The sequence below is a fragment of the Pipistrellus kuhlii genome, unplaced genomic scaffold (genome assembly GCF_014108245.1).
Source record: "Pipistrellus kuhlii isolate mPipKuh1 unplaced genomic scaffold, mPipKuh1.p scaffold_m20_p_7, whole genome shotgun sequence".
In the NCBI taxonomy this organism is placed as follows: Eukaryota; Metazoa; Chordata; class Mammalia; order Chiroptera; family Vespertilionidae; genus Pipistrellus; species Pipistrellus kuhlii.
Genome location: NW_023425573.1, coordinates 46,411,386 through 46,429,543, shown reverse-complemented (window position 1 = coordinate 46,429,543; position 18,158 = coordinate 46,411,386). Strand labels below are relative to the sequence as shown.

The window sequence follows — 18,158 nt, the reverse complement described above, 5'->3', positions numbered from 1 at the left end:
TCAGTGGATAGAGCATTGGCCTACAGACTCAAGGGTCCCAGGTTCGATTCCGGTCAGAGGCAGCTGATCGATGATTCTCTCTCATCGATGTTTCTGACTCTCTATCCCTCTCTCTTTCTCTCTGTAAAAAAGTTAACAAAATATATTTTAAAAATTCAAAAAAAATAATACTTTAAGATATTTTGATAGTCTCTAACTTTTGGACTTGAGGTAAAGGCTTGCTCTCATCATCAGATACTATTTCAAAAAGTATGACATAAATTTGGTATAAATCAAATGTAAATAAGATTGGCATCAGAATAAAGAAACTGTGAAGACTTAAATTATACATACTTGGTGTAATAAAATTATTCAGGTGGAAAGCAGTTTCTAAGAAGCTTTAAATTCCAAAGAAGATAATTTTGAATTCAAAACCTATGAGCTTTCACTCAGTCTTTCTGATAATGAGAATATAAAGTATACTGAAGCAGTAGTTAATGTAATTTTACCTTTTTTTTTTGCTTTGACCTTGTCAATTTTCTTTATTACTTCTGTAGGAAAAAGATGGAAACAGCCCAGCCCTCTAGTCATCCTTCCACAGCATTCTCCTTAGGCCATACCCATCCTGTGGGACATTTTTTGCCCTTCTAGAACTTCATGAAATGAAAACTGATATTTCTATATAACATATTATCTTTAATTTTTATCATTAATTTTTTAAAATTTGTCTTTTATATGTCTGTCAAGTAGGAGAGAACAAATATGATCATAATCATAAATGTATTAGAATCTACCATTTCCATTGCACAGAGCCACTCCCATGGCCACATATCTATGGGATTAATAGGCATGTGTGCCAGGTGTCCATTTTGGAATTTATTAATCTCAGATAGGCAGAGACACTATTTAATGAACTTCTAACTTTTTTCCATCATAGATCCACTGCACTCCAATGGGTGTTTACTATTTTCTGATTATGATGATAATGATTCTAGAAGCAATCAAATATTGCTAAAAAATTCATAGTATTCATGTTTTCCAAAAGGATACAAAATACATTAGAGATTTATTGAGGCAATTTTACTGTAGTATCCTTCAGATATGCATATGAGAAAAAGTTGCAATACATTATTTCAGACAGGTTTACCAACACTTAAAATTTCAGATAGATTAATATGATAATACTTTCATGGGATCTTCAGTACATGGAAAGGAACAAGAGAACCAATAACACAGTGATAAAATAATCCATTATCAAACATTAAAATATAGGTATGACCAGTGCAAAAAAAAAAAAAAAGAGAATTTTCTATCTGACAACTGGAGGAAGAAAAGGAAATTTAAAGATGTTCACTTTCTAACTTAGAAATAAGAAGATTTAAGATGTAATACTTTTCTGCTTGGTCACCTGGATCTCAGGATTTGACTCTTGTGAGGCTGGGGACTCTCCTGAAGGATATGACTCCTTCCTGTGGCCAGTCTTCCAAGGCCCATTTACTCAGGAGATTGTGCATTGAGGTGGTAAATGGACAAGATGTCTAGAAAGGTTGCATTTCTGCAATTACTCAAATTAATTGAGTAACTTTCATTTGATCTGGAAGGTGATAAGTAGCAGAAATGTTTCCAACTCCCAGAGACTCAAATTTACTAGTAGAGTATTCTCACCTTTTGTCCTTTTGATGGTAGTTGCAAGCTTATACCTTTATACAACAGGGTTTTCCTATCAGTAACCCACTTCTGGTCTTATGGAATTGAGAAAACATTAGTCTGACCTTAAAATTCAATAATGAGTTAAGCAGAATAAATAGCTACAACAGGCCAGTCCAAGGTCGCAGAGCTTCTGTTCCAAATTTTCATGTACCTCATGCATATGCATATGCATATGCTTCAGTTTTTAGAAAGAAAGGATTATAATCAGGATAGAAATGAATATTGGAACCCTGACATTTTGCACATTGCTCTGTGTAAAGGGAAGACAGCAGAATCAAATTCTGGATGTCCAAATGTGCTCAAAGTACCAACAAGCTTTCCTTGCTACTTAAATATTCTCTAGGACATTGTACCCATTTGACAAAAGGGCTGCTGTTAAAAGCAGAAAGCCCTAGCAGCATGTTTGCTCCTGGGAGAAGGCAGTTAGTGTTCAATAAATCCTGGAAATTCAACTCTGGGAAGTGATCATGGAAGTAACACCTCTTGGTTTATAGGAAGTTCACTCTAACATACACACTATAAAAAAAGGCAAAAGAGGGGGCTAGTGAGACCTGTGATCTATACAAAGCATGATCATGAACAAGGCCAACGAGATACAAAAGCAATCTAAAAACAAGAGCAATTAAACCTAGCACAGAGTATGTCTTACTGCTAAGAAAGATCAGAATTGCTTGTGGATTTGGGAAGCATGTCTTAATTATTACACAGACAAATGTTATTTCTAATTGAACCTTAGACTGAGGCCAGCATATTCTTCCTCAAGCAGTTGGTTTTCAAAGAGTAGTCCTAGGATCTCTGCTGTATCCCAACCAACACCTGCAACTTGTTAGAACGATAAATTATTGGACGCTACTCAGACCTATTAAAAACTCTGGGGAGGGGTCAGTACTCTGTTTAAAGACCTCCAGGTATTTCTGATGCATGCTAAAATTTGAGATAAGACTTCCTGAAATCACAAGAGTCTGTATCTCCAGAAGATACTCTTTTAAATCCAAGGTTACTCTATCAGAACTTTTGTATTTTATAATAATATAGATAAGTCATTTAGAGACAATCAGACATTCTGATGAAAAACATATGTTGCATCCATCTATCTATTCATATGAATTCTGTGAGGATTACTCCTTTCCCCCTTTATTTCTTTTTGGCTTTCATCATTAAAGTCGGGCAGTGTATGTGTTGACTCTTCCATCTATTGGGAGTATTCAAAAATACCTCTTAGAGATATAATATTTTATGGCATTAAACATATTGTATATATGTGTGTATATAACACTTTATATATAATATATGTGTAATTTTGCAGCATTATCTGTTCTATCACTAACTTAGGAATTCATAATTCTTTGGTTTTCCTTGTTTTTCTCTTGGATAAGACAAAGGGGTTAAACTTGAAGTCCCCTCTATTTCTTAAAAATCTATGAATTCTAAAATTGCTGAATATTTCTCTATTTACTAGTAATACTCTAAGAATTTTTGTGAACATTGGCTCTTTGCTGTTGTTTGCACTTTGGACTAATTGAGGGCTCTTACATAAATATAGACTTTACCTGACATATGGATATAGTAACAGAGGCTACCTATTTCACTAAGGCAGAGCATTTGTTAGGTAACATGGTATTTTTTATGCTATCACAAAATATAATTCAGATTCATAATACTATTTTATATATAATATCCTATTTATCAAAACACCCCATAATTTAACTCCTATTTTATTTTCTGCTAATACTCAGCACAGACCTTTGGCTCCAGTTGTTGGTTGTCATGCAAATAAACCTTATTTATAGACAACTTTTATCATTGGCCTACCTAGAGTTTCTTCCTTTTTACTACCTGGAGTTTGTTCCTTTCTAATACCAAACTGATCAAATAAGGTGGGCTCAGATACCACTTTCTCTGGTCCCTGTAGTTTTTAAGGTTACGCTTCTCATCCTCTGAGAGTAGGGTTTATATTTTCCTTTTCATTCCTGTCATTTAGATGATGCTTAATATATATTTGTTAAATGATTTATGAATAGCTGCTAGATTATGCCTATCTCATAATACATGCTCAGTAAATGTTTGGCTGCTTTTGAATAGATTTTTTTTAAGCCTCAATTTTCCTGCCTTTCACTGGTTATAGCATTAACTGTCCTTCACTTATCTGGTATCTGAAGAAGGCTTTAGAGTATCTTAATTAAAAATATGGTATTCGAATCACAGTATGAATATTCCCCTAGTCAAATTGGCAAAACCCTTCAAATGTCCTTGGTAGACTTTGATCATCATCCTGTTAAGACCTTCACCACGTTGTAGGTAGGATTCAGCATATTTTTGATGGATGAAGTGCTGAATAGAACTCACTTTAAGGTACTTCTGACTTAAAATGTGATGGATACTCAGCTTTATGCTCTCACTTTCTTTTACTGTACGGTTGAGATAAACTAGGTTGCCGTTGTCGTGACGGCCAGTGCCTGATTTGACTGCTCCTCCCCAGAAAGTCTCAATTTTTGGCTTCCTCGGTGCTGCCTGGGATGCAGCCGGCCCTCCATCCAGAGCACGGGGGCCCACCCAGCCTCCTTCTGGCACGAAAGGCAGCGGCTGCACTGCCACGTTCTCTTCAGATAAGCATGGCTTGGGGATGCTATCTTTAGAGGTGATGAGTTTTTGTTTGGATAGAATTATGACTAGTATAAAGCCCACACATGCTAACAAGCCACAGAGTGCAAAATAATTATTGAAAGCAATTTGAGAGAAAAGTGGAAAATCATCTGAGGAAAAAACAAAATTGTTCCCAAAGCTTTGGTCCAATTTTTTTTTTTTTTTTTTTTTTTTTTTTTTTTCCTGTTAGATTGAATCTTGAGTCTTGGTGTTCTGCTGCCAGGTCACTTAAACATTGATGGCACTGTTCTTCTCTTAGCTTTTTTGAACTTTACTACTTTATTAAACCTTCCTACCTGGCTTTTTGAGATTTATTCTGAGTTGGTCAGGAAAGATAATATGTACCAAGCTTACCTTTCAGTGGATAAGCAAGGAAATAATGGCATTTTGCCTGTATCTTGGTTTTACTTAAATAGCATTTGGGATCACTGAATGTTTCCTCTTTATGTTCATCCATGCTCATTTAGGTAACCTTTTCTATAGGAAAAAAAAACACCACATCTATCTGAAAGGATATATATGCTCTGTTTGTGGTCTCAAGGATGTGCACATAAGTTAACATGTCATGTATATTATGTTCCATGTATAGTGACTCACCTATGTGCAAGACATGCCTCAATCTAGACTACAGATTTGCTCTGCTCAGATGCTTAAATGTGTAATTTAAAACAAATGGTACTATCTATTTACCATAAATTAATTCTAATAGCACTGCCAAATGCCAAGGGGACTAAGCATAATACTCAAGTAATGAAGAACATATGATGGCTCTTAAAGAAATTTTTTTCCTTAAAGAACAGAAAAAGGGAATAGAGTTGATTTCTGCTATGCAAAGGGGTAACAGACACATATCATTGGCACCACAGAGTATAAATGTAACATAGGGCTTGGGGGGTGGGGTACTGATAAGCAGAGAGACAGCAGAACTCATTCACCCCCCTGGCCTCTCACTGTTCCACAGCATAAGCCTGGGTATAGATATTCTGTGTGCAACATGGCCAACGTCCCAGCAGAGGAGCCTGCCTTGGTCAGCAGGTTGGATGTGGAAGCAAGTACCACAAGAGTTAAAATGAGACATGCCTATATTATATTATTATATTATATTATATTATATTATATTATATTATATTATATTAATTATATTAATTTTCATGGGTTAGTTGAAGAGACTCTAGCAAACACTGTTTCTTTAAGTCTTTAAGTAATAAGAAATATGGCTAGTGGATCTTCAGACTAGGCAATATGCAAGTTGAGGGCCAAGGCCAGCATACAGATAGCTAAGAACAGCCCTGCATGCCAAAAACAATGACATCAGCCAAAGATCACATGTTTCTGAAAGCCGATTTAAATCAGCCCAGCTACTGCTAAGCTCCTGAAAGAGGGAAGGCAATGAGCCTCCAGGTCATTCCTGTTTTCTCTTTACAGTTCCCATTTGGTCAGGGAGCTGCCTAGATTTTCATCTTTATACAACTTAAAATTCCAGTTTTGGACTTTAAGATAATAATTCTAAGATTTTTTTTAATGGCCCTAGATAGTTCTCTGAACTTGACCATTACTAATTGACGCTTTGAAAACAAATGCATTAAACTGGAGCTATAATCTACAGATAAGTAAATTTCTTTTTCACTGTATGGAAAGAAGTTGATGATAACATTATTGAAAACTAGAGCAGGGCATTTCAGTATGGTAATAAGATTATCTTTATCCCAAATATATAGTTTTAAAATGTTATATCTGAAGAAATAAATATATAAAGCAGTTCCACTCTTTGGGAAGGGTGGGATATTGTCATTATAAGAAGAAACCTGAAGCATAAAGCAAAAGCCTGAGATGCATTCCTGAGTGGAAAACACATCTGTGTTTTGGTCCATACAGGAAGATATCTTTCACTCTCTTTTTCCAAGTCTCTCCAATCTCCCCAATAATGGTTCTCAAAGTGTGGTCCTCAGAACCGCATAGTCGGTGCCCCCCTGGAAACTCATTAGAGATGTAAATTTTGGGGACCTACTTCAGACCTATTAAGTCAGAAGGTGGGGTCCAGCAATATGTATTTTTAACAAGGCCTTTAAGTTATTCTAATGTGAACTAAAGTTTGAGAACCAGTGCTCTAAGTGCATCCTTCATTCCCTTCTTATAGCATATTTTGGAAACAACTTTATAACAATGAAAATGATTATATTATTCATACTTTTGTCCTTATAAAATTTAAATTGATTTTGTTTTGTTTATTTGTTAATCCTCAATGGTGGATTTTTTCCCCCCATTGATTTTTAGAGAGCATAGGAGGGAAGGGAAGAGATGGGGAGAGAAACATCATTGTGAGAGAGACATATTGATAGGCCGTCTCCTGCAAACGCCTTGAGCCTGCATCTACCTTACATGCCCTTTACAAGAATTGAACCCATGACCCTTCAGTCCTCGGGCCAACACTGTAACCACGGAGCAAACCAGTTAGGGCAGATTGATTTTTTTTTTTTAATCTGCTTGGAAATTAACACGAAAGAGACTGTTGTTAGCATTTAAATTACTTTGTGATATGAGACTCTCATTAATTACTTGTATTCTTAGCAGTGAATGCTTCCTTCATTGAAAGGACCTATGCTAGCATTAATGAGTGCAAACAGAGTGGAAGGTCCTGGGGTTAATGAGATAGTGAAACATTAATCTGTGTTTTTTCTTCAATGTAAAAAAGAGACTCATCAGGTTCACTTTATATATTTTATGTTTATCTTTCCAGGAAGAACAAAGTATGCTAGCTATGGAAGATGAGGGTACAGTACAGCTCCCATTGGAAGGGCATTACAGGTAAGATAGAAAGGTGAAAACAGATAAGTTGAGAAATGGCACATTTTCTTATATGCTCTATTAAAAATTTTGTACTACATGGATTCCTATAGAGGTTTGCTGAAGTTGTATTAAAGTAGAAAGAACTGAAATTAGGAATTAGATTACTCTGTCCCAGTAGTAAAATTTGTCATTAATAGCTATGTGACTGTGGCCAAGTAGCTTAAAATGAAGGGGGAGAGGGGCATGAAGCTACTGTTTGAAGTCTTTTCTTCTCATATTTTATAATGGATATGAAAACCCTCTTTCGTATCCTCTAAAAGTAGCACCTGAAGACAGCTCAAGATTCAATTCTGGGATAAATAAGCTAGGTATTCACTAAATGGATCACAGCTAAATATTTGAACTCTGTGAGATTATCCCTAAAAGGCACTTCCAAAGAGGTAATCTATTTCCAAGTCCATGGTCACCAAACTGCAACTTGAGAGCCACGTGCGGCTCTTTGGCTCCTTGAGTGTGGCTCTACCTACAAAATACCACGGCCTGCACGAGTCTGTTTTAAAGAAGTGGCATTAGAAGAAGTTTAAGTTTAAAAAATTTGGCTCTCAAAAGAAATTTCAATCATTGTACTGTTGATATTTGGTTCTGTTGACTAATGAGTTTGCCGACCACTGTCTTAAGTTAAGGGAAATTTTACCAGTCATTTTAGGAAATATTTATGTAATTCTCTAAAATACGCTAATTGTCTTTATGCACAAAGATATAGCAAAAGAAAACAAACTTTTATAAATTACAATAAAAATTTTGAATGTATCTGGCTAAAAAGTTCTATATATAGTCTCAAAGTACTTAAGAATAATATAAGGCAATGCCAGTAAAAAAGCAGAAGAGGCTTTTCTCTGAGGAGGAAATTTGTCATAGGGTTAAAAAAAAAATAGTCTCAAGATCTTCAGGGTCTTACTATAAAATCATATTTCTTAGATTTAAAACATATATAATTATGTACCACTTAAACATAGAAAGTATAGAAAGTACTTTATCTTTTTAAACATAATAAGTTTTAAAGTCCTGTTGATTATTTAGTTGAATCAGCATATTCTCAAGTGTATTCTATAGAAATCTAGTTTCATATGATACCACTTTCAAAAGGATTATGTAGTTCAGTAAGTTTGGAAAATGTCCCACACCCTATTCCAGTTTGTAAATTCACAAAGCACATTGGCATATTCAGAAATCTAAATAGTATTGCATTAAAAAAAAAGTTCAATGGTTTAATCCAGCATTTTCCAAACCTATTTGCTCACAAGACTGTCACCTATCTTAAAAATCTTGTATTCTACATGACACTTTTTGGGGAATTACTTGATTTTATGCTTGGAGTTTCCAAAGGCTAAGCGAATTAGAGGAATTAATGAATACATGTCTAGATTAGGCAAGGAAAGGGGCCTATGAGACCCAAGGTGGTGTTCTAGACCCTTAGTGTTTCTCCAGAAATTTGGATTTGTTGCCCTCTTATGAAAACTACCAATAAAAGCCACGTGAGGTCAGACTAGGATTTCCTTTTTCTTTCTTCCTTCTTTCCTTCCTTCCTTCCTTCCTTCCTTCCTTCCTTCCTTCCTTCCTTCCTTCCTTCCTTCCTTCCTTTCTTTCTTTCTTTCTTTTTTAAAAAATATATTTTATTGATTTTGTACAGCAAGGAAGGGAGAGAGATAGAGAGCTAGAAACATTGATGAGAAAGAGTCATCGATCAGCTGCCTCTTGCACACCCCCTACTGGGGATATGCCCGCAACCAAGGTACATGCCCTTGACCGGAATCAAACCCAGGACCTTTCAGTCCCCAAGCCGAGGCTCTATCCATTGAGCCAAACCGGTTTCGGCTCTTTCTTTCACAGCAGAGAATCTTTTTTATGTGTAGTGAGAAGAGTGCTATTTTCTCAATCAATGAAACTTTCCTTGACTGGGCCTATGATTTGTCTCTGCTGCACTTTGGTTGTGTTTCTAGCCCTGGGAATGTTCGGGAACATTATGAATGTCACCTATAATTGGTGCCATTTAAAAATGCAAACAAAAAAGCACCAAGCTTGGTATAATTGCTCATATTACAAGCTCCCCCAGCCACTGGGAAAGACCCCAGCCAAATACACAGGGTACCTCTATTTATTTAACAGACTAGAGGTCTGGTGCACCAATAGGGTCCCTCAGCCTGGCCTGTGGGAACAGGTCGAAACCGGCTCTCTGACAATCTGAGGGGTCCTGGATTGGAAGAGGGACCAGGCCGAGGGACCCCACAGGTGCCCGATTGGGCCAGGGAGGGATGTGAGAGGTTGGCCAGCCAAGGAGGGGCAGCGGGAGGGCTCTAGGGCAAGTCTGGCCATCTTGCTCAGTCCTGATCGGCTGGACCCAAGCAGCAAGCTAACCTATCAGTTAAAGCATCTGCATCCTAGTGGTCAGTGCACCTCCTAACAAGCAGTTGAGCAGCCTTAACATATCATTAACATATTATGCTTTGATTGGTTGAACAGATGACCAGACACTTAGCATATTAGTCTTTTATTATATAGGGTATTTGTTGAGTAAGTATGAAGTGCCAAGCTCTATTGGAGAAGAGGAGTGTTCAAGAATCCTCCATAAAGCTTATACTCAAGTAGACTAGAGGGAGGGGGAGTCTGAAAATAAACACACCAACAAATATAATAGCATACTATTTCAGATAATGAAAAGTACAATAAAAAGAAAAAGTGAAAAAAGAGGAATGGGAGTGCTTTGAGGGGATAGAAATAGAAATTTTAAATAGTCAGCAAAGGCCTGTCTGGGTAGGTGGCATTTGAACAAAGGAGGGAAAGTTTGTACCATGTGAAGGAACACTGAAGGCAGAAAGAAGAACTGGTACAAGGTTGTTAGGCAGCAACAAGCCTTATGGTGATCCAGAACAGTCAGGAAGCCATTGCATATGGCTGGAGAGGAAGGAGCAGGGGAGTAAGAGCAGGAGATGAAGAAGGGAGGTGAGGGTGGGAACAGAGTGTTACAGTCCATCTACTTGCCTTTTGCTCTGAGTGAGTGAGAGCCACAGTAGAGTCTAAGCCACATGTGTCAAACACAAGGCCCGCGGGCCAAATCCGTCCCGCCAGGCCTTGCAATGTGGCCCGCACCGCGCTGTCATCACTGCACTCTGCTGTGTTTCCATCACAATGACAGTTTATGACTGTTCAGTAAACCATTCGGCCTGCGATTTAGGCTGGATTTTAGATTTTGGCCCCTTCTCTGATTGAGTTCGACACCCCTAGTCTAAGCAGAGAGTGAAGTGGGTCTGCTGATATTAGGGGAAGAGGCTAAGCAGTGACCATGCAGCACCTGATCTCTCTAATTTGAAATGAATTTAGAAAATTGTTGCCAAAACCAGTTTCTATGTAACTTGAAAATATTGTCTAGATTCATGTGGGTTTTTTTTATAAATGTTTTAATAATTGAGAAAACTATTCAATACTTCTTAATTTTTAATTATCAAAAGTACTATATCTATATAAAGGCATAGGATTGTCCTACATTTGTTTCTATCACTAAATATCTTCAATTGCTTATTTATTGTTTATCATTTCATTTTGGGTAAACTATCTAGAGATGATCCATCTGTGATCAACATTTCTGATGAAATGTCAAAGACTGCCTTGTGGAGAAACCTTCTGATTACTGCCGATAACTCAAAAGAAAAGGAGTCAAGCTTTGCTTCTAAAAGGTTTGAATTCTAGTATAATGTGGATTTATACTGATCCCAGCTATTGACATGAATCCATTAGCAAAAATATAAGATCATTTCATCAAATTTATATCTAAAGTATTTCAGAAAATTTATTTTGAAAAGTGTGTAGAAATTGTAATTATCATATTAGTTGGTATTGTTTTTATCTCCCTTTCAAATTAAAAGTTCACTCTAAAACTATGACAGTGGGGAGTAATGGTGCTATAAATGGGTCCCAAGGCACGACATCTTTGGACATTCATTTTGGCCTAATCTTTTGCAGTAAGATTTTATTCTATTCCCTTATCACCCACAACCCAGGAACCCTGTTGATGTCTGACCACAGTTTGCACTCCCCCATGTCCTCTTTAAAACTCATATGAAATATAAAATGGAGATTTTGTATATTTCCAGTCTTCTACTCAACCCCTTGAAAATGTTCTCTAACCCCCTTACCCCCAAACTTTCAGCTCCAGAAAGTTCTATCCATTCTACTCTGTATAAAAGCATAACAAACAACTCCTGTAGTTGTGGATGATAGTTTTAAATGCATGCTGGGGGAAGAGTATGTCCTTAAATATCAAGAGTCATCATAGGATTTCCAACTAAATTTTCCAGAATTTATAAAGAAAATATTCAAACCATCAGCCTGCTTAGATGCTGACCTAAAGAAAAATCTCTGTTATGCTAATATATCTTATTAAAGAGTGATTGAGGGATTTGGGACCGTGTTTAATTATTAAGTTCCTTTATTTTCATGACCTTAAATTAACTATTTCTACTTAATTTTTATATTACGTTTTGTCATAAGCTCCCCTTCCTAATCACTCTAGAAGCTGATTCCCCAAAGGTAAGACCCTCTCCCTCAAGCTTACTCCTTAATTGTATTTCCTTATGTTAAATGGTGTCTTCTAGAAACCTGGTCAGCCTATGTTCTCTGTGAGTTTTGGGGAGGCAAAAGGCATGCAGAGTTGTGGGCTGAGATCCAGTATCAGACTGTTTATGGTATTCCTATGACGACTCAGCTCTTTAAAAGGGTTTGAAACTTGAGTAAACTTCTCCCCCACATGATTTATACAAATGCATCATATATAAATCAACAAATATCATAGAACTGTATTTAGTAATGATATCAAATTTTTATATTGGAAAAAAAGAAAAAGTATCCCTTGCATTAAGAGATTACAAAGCTGGGCGCTTCCATTTATGCACCACCATGCTTCCAAACCTGCCAGCTTTCTCTGGCTTCATGAGAGATATTTGGAAACATAGGCTAGAAAAAGACTATACATTAGACTTAGGGAGTACCTCTTATTGCTGGTTTTTGTCACCCCAAAATGGCATGCTGCTTCAGTGTCATCTCTGTTCTCAACAGCATAAATAAGAAAAACAAATGTGTAAGAGTTCTCCCCAGAAAGATGGGAATTCTCTGTCTCTCTGTCTCTCTGTCTCTAGCTCTCTCTTCCCCTCCATGCTCCGCCCCCTCTCCTCAACTACCTAACACTTACTCCAAAGGAGGTTAATATAAATTACTCAATAGTCTCTCTCAAAGCATCTGGTTGATGCTTTCTATCTTTTAACTGGACTTTAAAATTTTCATGTATTTTTTTGCTTGGCTCAAGCAGAGGTCATATTTTATTCTAAAACGTGCTTAATCGTCCTTTCCCAAAGATCCCTGCTATGGCCTGATAGAGTCATTCACATAGTAACACCATTTTGCCAGAAGTCTTGGAAGAAAATCAGAGTTATGAGAGGGGTAATTTCTCAAACCCCTTGAAATAATGTGCCTGTGGACTCTTTAATATTAAAAATATGGCATTACTTTGATTTATAAAAATATTGAACTCAAAGTTTATGGGTTCAAAATAAATGTCAGATATGGGGATATGTGGGTAACTTGAGACACTTGAACTTATAGATGGCTTTTCTTCCTGTAATACACTAATCCATTAGTACAAACTCTGTCTCTGTTTTTCTTTGGTTCAAGCAAAAGTGTGTGTGTGTGTGTGTGTGTGTGTGTGTGTGTGTGTGTGTTTAATCCTCACCCAATTTTAGAGAGAGAGAAAGGGAAAGAGAGAGAAACATTGATGTAAGACGAAACATAGATTAGTTGCCTCCTGTATGTTTCCCTATCATGGGTCAAACCTGAAACCTAGGTATGTGCCCTGACTAGGAATGGAACCTGCAATCTCCTGGTGTACAGAATGACGCTCCAACCGACTGAGCTACCTGGCCAGGGCCAAGCAAAAGTTTTTATGATATTTTAGGCACTCCTTAAAGTAAATAGTAAAGTCAAGTAATGTTTTTCACCCCCCTCCAGTGCATGAATTTTCATGCAGCAGGCCTCTAGTTGAAAAATAACAGTTTCAAGATTGCTTAGCAGCGTGGATGTAGTGGGTCAAGTTGTATTCTCTCTTGAAATTTTACTTCTTTTATTTTAAATTGTAACTCCTCAAGGGACCGGACACTGTCTCATCCATTTTCTATCCATTGGTCTTTTCAAAGTACTATACAACATGATACACACACATACACACACACACAACATTAAACATGCAATGTGTGTTATAGATATGTAATATATATTTATTATAATAGTACATAATAGATATGACATATATATAATATAGTTAACAAATATATACAATCCATTACAATGAAAGTTTATAATTGATTGGTAATGAGAAAATCAGTGTAACAAGGAACAGAGTAATAACCATACAGTAAGAAAATTTAATTTTCTATTTTTTATAGACATTTTGAGGTGGTTATAAAACTTCTGCTTCCTAGTGTACTGAAATCTTATACAAAAAGCACTGATTTAAAGAGTTTAAAAAAACCTCAATTATAATTGGTTGTTTTGTAACCGAACAACCAGTCTGATCAAAGTAGGACATCAGGAGGAAGTGTGTCTGGAACCAAGTCGACATCCCGAGTCTCTTTTTTCCACTCTTGGTGACTAACAGTGCACGAGGCTTTTGCTCATTTATCAAAAGCATATGGAGCAGGGCACTGTGCACATAGAGACCGTGCTCATGTGGAGGCCAGTGTGTCTCTGTCCCCGCAATCTCCCGCAGATAGGACCTGTCCTTACGTCTTTCAAAGACAGGGGTTCACAGGAGGAATACCAACCTCAGGATCCTGGCATTCAAGCTACAGGAGAACTTTGTCATCCAGGTCAAACCAATTTACAGATTAGGAAACAGGTTCCAGGGACGTTAAATAACTAGCCAAGGTCATACAGCTCATTCTCAGCTTCCAGGAACGGAATGCAATTTTCTGTTCCAAGCCCAGGGCTTCCTCCCCTACCCCAGCTGCCCCTTTTCATTGGCTTTGTTTGGCCGAAGAGACTGGGAGTCAGGCAGGTAGAGCCCCAGGAAAAGTTAATTTGGAAAGTAGGGTAGCAGGCACTTGTCATGTGAAAGGAACTTAAAGTGGAAGAAAGTGAGTCATTTAGATGGAGGAGTTAAAAATACAGAGTTAAGGCTCTCAACACATCATGTGCACACTGTCATCCTTCTCATGGTAGGAGAAAAGTGAAAAGAGTTGCTTTGCTCTGACCTGCAAGTAGTGTGCGCTGAGAAGTGTGGCAGGCACAAACCCGGTGCCATAGACACTCGCTCACAGCACTGGCAGCCTGCCACCGATGGCAGAAGCTCCGGCACTTCTTACCTGATGGTGCCGGGTGGTGGTGACAACTGAGAATGGCTGTTTCTATGATAGCTTGAAATGGAGGAAAAACAATTTAAAAAACACACTCTTAGAAAATATCTAAGTTACTGACCATTGTAAAAGCTGCCCAGAAGACCCCATAGAATAAAGGGTTTAACTGTCACTTTATTACTTGGAAAAGAGTTACTAAAACCAAGGATTTCCCCACCAGCAGCTATTTTATAAACTCGTATTAAGGGCTAACATGAACAGTAATAATGTCTGGGTTTTTCCAGCTCAGGCCTCAGAGGCCGGCCAGCTGCGGGTTGCCCCTCCATGTCAGCAGCAGGGAGGGTCGCAGAGTGGCTCAGATACAGAGGGAAGTGGTGGGGGGAGCTCCCTGCCCTTCGGGAAGCATAGACTCTCGGTGTGAGCTTCGAGCATGTGAGCACATTGTTAGAAGTTTCCGTAAAAACTGTCCATGTGAGAGCAGGGAAAATGTACATCAGAAAAATATTGAAGAACAGGAAGACAAAATGGGAGAGTCACATTAACCAGCTTGCCCATTAGTGAAATTAACTACAGACTAGCTAAACTAGAAGCCACTTGGGAATGAGTTTATTCTGGACTGAGTGAGGAGAAGCATTGTGCCTGGGATGGTCAGGGTCTGTGAAGAGACGGCACGGCTGTCCGGAGGGCAGTGTGTGGGTGGCCACCTCCTTCCAGACCTATGGACCAGGACAGGGTTCTCACTGAGATTCAGGAGCCAGGCCATGCATGCACAGAGGATGGACCGCTTGCAGCAGAGTCCAGAAATTCCTCCTGTGACATCTCGTTTGTCACGTCAGTGCTCTCTTAAGATGGGGCATAACTGGCATTTTCAATAATCATTGTTGATTCATTTTCCCAAATGAAAGCCACGGTATTAATCCTGCATGCTTTTGAAACTGTTTTTAAAATGTCTGGTTTTGGTTTCTGTGTTTTGAATTTCCCCCTTTTCTGCAGTTCTTGGTTTCTATGTCACTGAGTGCAGAGGGTTTTAATTGTTGCTATCTATCTATGTGTGCTTCCCAGCATGAAAGCGCAATGCCTAACGGCCCTGGTGGCACTCCGGGGTGGATGGGTTTTGTGTCTGAGCAAGCACATCTCACAGTAGCCATGCGGAATTTCAGTAATAAATTTCTCCTTTCCCTCCCTGTAGCAGTGAAAACCAAGAAGAGAAGAAAGCTGACTCACAGAAAGGTGTTGACAGGGAGACTTGTCTATGACTTGATCTTCAATTTATTTTTTACAAATATATGAGAAGAGTGCCACAATTATTAATAAAACTGCTTTGATCATGTATTGTAAATTCTGTCTCTCATCCCAAATCTACCTTCATACTGTAAGTAGTGCAATACTTGTTTCTTTTTGTGTTTAAACTTCTGAGCAGTGAGACACACTTGTGAGCATATGCAATAGCTAATGAAGAACCCCTGCATTCCTTGCTGTGTGCTAGGCATTTGTAAACAATGGATTCTCCTTGTCAGTTTTATGAGAGCAATAGCATTCTTAAAGAGATAAGTCATATTTACCTAGTTTGTATTTTCCTAATGTAGTGACCTGAGGATACCTGGTAATTTCAATCAGAAGAATTTTGAATGGTAGTCTTACTTCTTATTTTGTATCAGTGACTTATTTCAAAATAACCAAATTAAAAATTTAGTTGGAAAGCATTTTTTAACAATTGAATTTATTCACTTCCTTGATTTAATATGATACATTTAATAGTTAAGAATTTCTATGTAACTAAAACTGAAATTTGAAAAAAAAAATGTAGAAACCTATTCACAACTTGTTTAAAAGAATCAGACACTAATGCAAAGAGTCAAGTAGTATTTGCTTAAAATTCAAGTTGTGATTACATGATCAAATACTAGGCTTGTACGAAATGCTTTAGAAAAACTTTCTAAGTTTTGTGAGATTTTCAAAACAACCTTTATGGGGAATATGCTGTTAAGTTTCTCTCCCGTTGACAATGAACATTTTCCAAATAAACCTATTATATACAAACTCGTGGAATACCAATGGTGAGTCATTGTACATGAAATTCCACTTCTGTACAGTTCTCTGCTGCTAAAGGTCATGTACTGCTTAAAGCTGCTTCTGAATCATGTTCTAATGTTAGACTGACAGGTCTCTGTTTTTCTACAAAGCTCTTTCATCTTTTTAATTAAATGCATGTTGTAGAAAAATGATATTTTAAAAGAAATTTTCAGATTCTGTTTGAAAGCTTCTGTAGATATTTCAGTTCATATAAAATCATCTTTACTAAGCTTATATAAGAGGAAGAAAAGTTGAGAATTTTTGAGCACTACTAAGAATACAGTATTTCTTTTGTTTTTAGATGAATGTGAAATTAACAAGACCAAATCTTATAATACTCTTGTTTCCTAAGAAGGATCAGTGATCTTCAGTGTCCAATTTGATAATCATTCAGAGCCCTGTCGCTTTTCCAGACTATTCATTGCATATTCTGTGTATAAGTGCACATGAAAAATTAGGGGGAAAAGCTCTTGTGATTAAGCTTATGAGGGGTAAAAAAAAACCACCAATAACAAGGCCTTCATACGTTCAACATTTTGATGCCTTCTGAAAATTTCCCCTCAGAATCTTTTAAGGAGCCATTTCTTTTATGGAACATAAGCCTAAAAAATATAAGAAGAATATACAGTGAACAAAGTCTGTGTTTATAAATGCCAAGGAAAAAATACAGAAACTTTCCATTCTCAATGTGTTGCCTTTGTATATTTTGTAATACAGATACTACGTTATAAACATTCCCATTATTTTATGATTTAGACTAGCAGTACATGCCAGACAGTCCCATAAGCAGCCTACCAGTATTTTCATATATGATTAACTGTTCTGTTAAAAAATGATTGTAGTGAATTAAAACCTTTACATGGTCACCTATTTGAATAAGCAATCATATCCAATGAAATTCTGTATTTCTGAGTATTTTTATAGTCATTTTGTTCTTGTGTGAATTTTAATGATATCCTATGTTAATCCTACTATTTTGAAATTATATAAAATATAAGAAAAAGTGTAGTGTTATATATTTCTTCCTAATTTCAGATTCCTGGTCAAAATTAGTGAATATCTTGAATGTAATTTATTGCAAAGTTTAAGTAAAGTGTAAATGTGACTAAGACATTGTGTTTTTCACAACTAAGAAATGTTATGTGGAAATAAATATTTATCCTAACTAATTTTCTTGCACATTTTAAATTGTGATGCAAGTGTCTTGTCTTTTTTTCCCTTTAGTGCTAATCAGTAAATCAATATTTGATAATAATGTTTAAATTTAGACACCCTTTATGTAAAGAAAACTTGGTGAAGTAGACATTTCAAGAGTATTAATACAATTTGATGAACAAAATATTTTGAGAGGTATATTAAAAAATATGTCTTCATTTTCCCAGAGAGCAGGAACTTGGGTACATAGCATTGCTCATATCCAAAAGGATTCAAGGTCATTAGCAGGTTTCTTATTATTGAAACACCTTAGACTAATGTTTTCACTCTCAGTGGCAAAAGGATTTCCTCCCTGTTTGTCAGGTGAGACCATTATTCATTTGTAGCCGTAATTGCATTCAGAATTCTAATGTA

At 36.9% G+C, this 18,158-nt stretch overlaps 1 protein-coding gene across 9 annotated transcripts in view; it reads left to right on the top strand.

The window, feature by feature from the left end:
- The window catches only part of SLC4A10 (solute carrier family 4 member 10), a 214,806-nt gene extending 197,048 nt beyond the window's left edge, over nt 1–17,758 (top strand). For 6 of the 9 annotated variants that reach the window (XM_036421111.2, XM_036421118.2, XM_036421109.2 and 3 more), the window contains 3 exons: nt 7,070–7,137; nt 10,734–10,850; nt 15,706–17,758. In XM_036421111.2, coding sequence (XP_036277004.1) covers nt 7,070–7,137; nt 10,734–10,850; nt 15,706–15,772 — 252 coding nt within the window. In that variant the 3' untranslated portion in view covers nt 15,773–17,758. Of the gene's footprint in view, nt 1–7,069; nt 7,138–10,733; nt 10,851–11,664; nt 11,704–15,705 lie in introns of all 9 variants that reach the window. The other 3 variants (XM_036421114.2, XM_036421112.2, XM_036421113.2) reach the window with 2 other exon arrangements.
- Nucleotides 17,759–18,158: the final 400 nt, after the last annotated feature.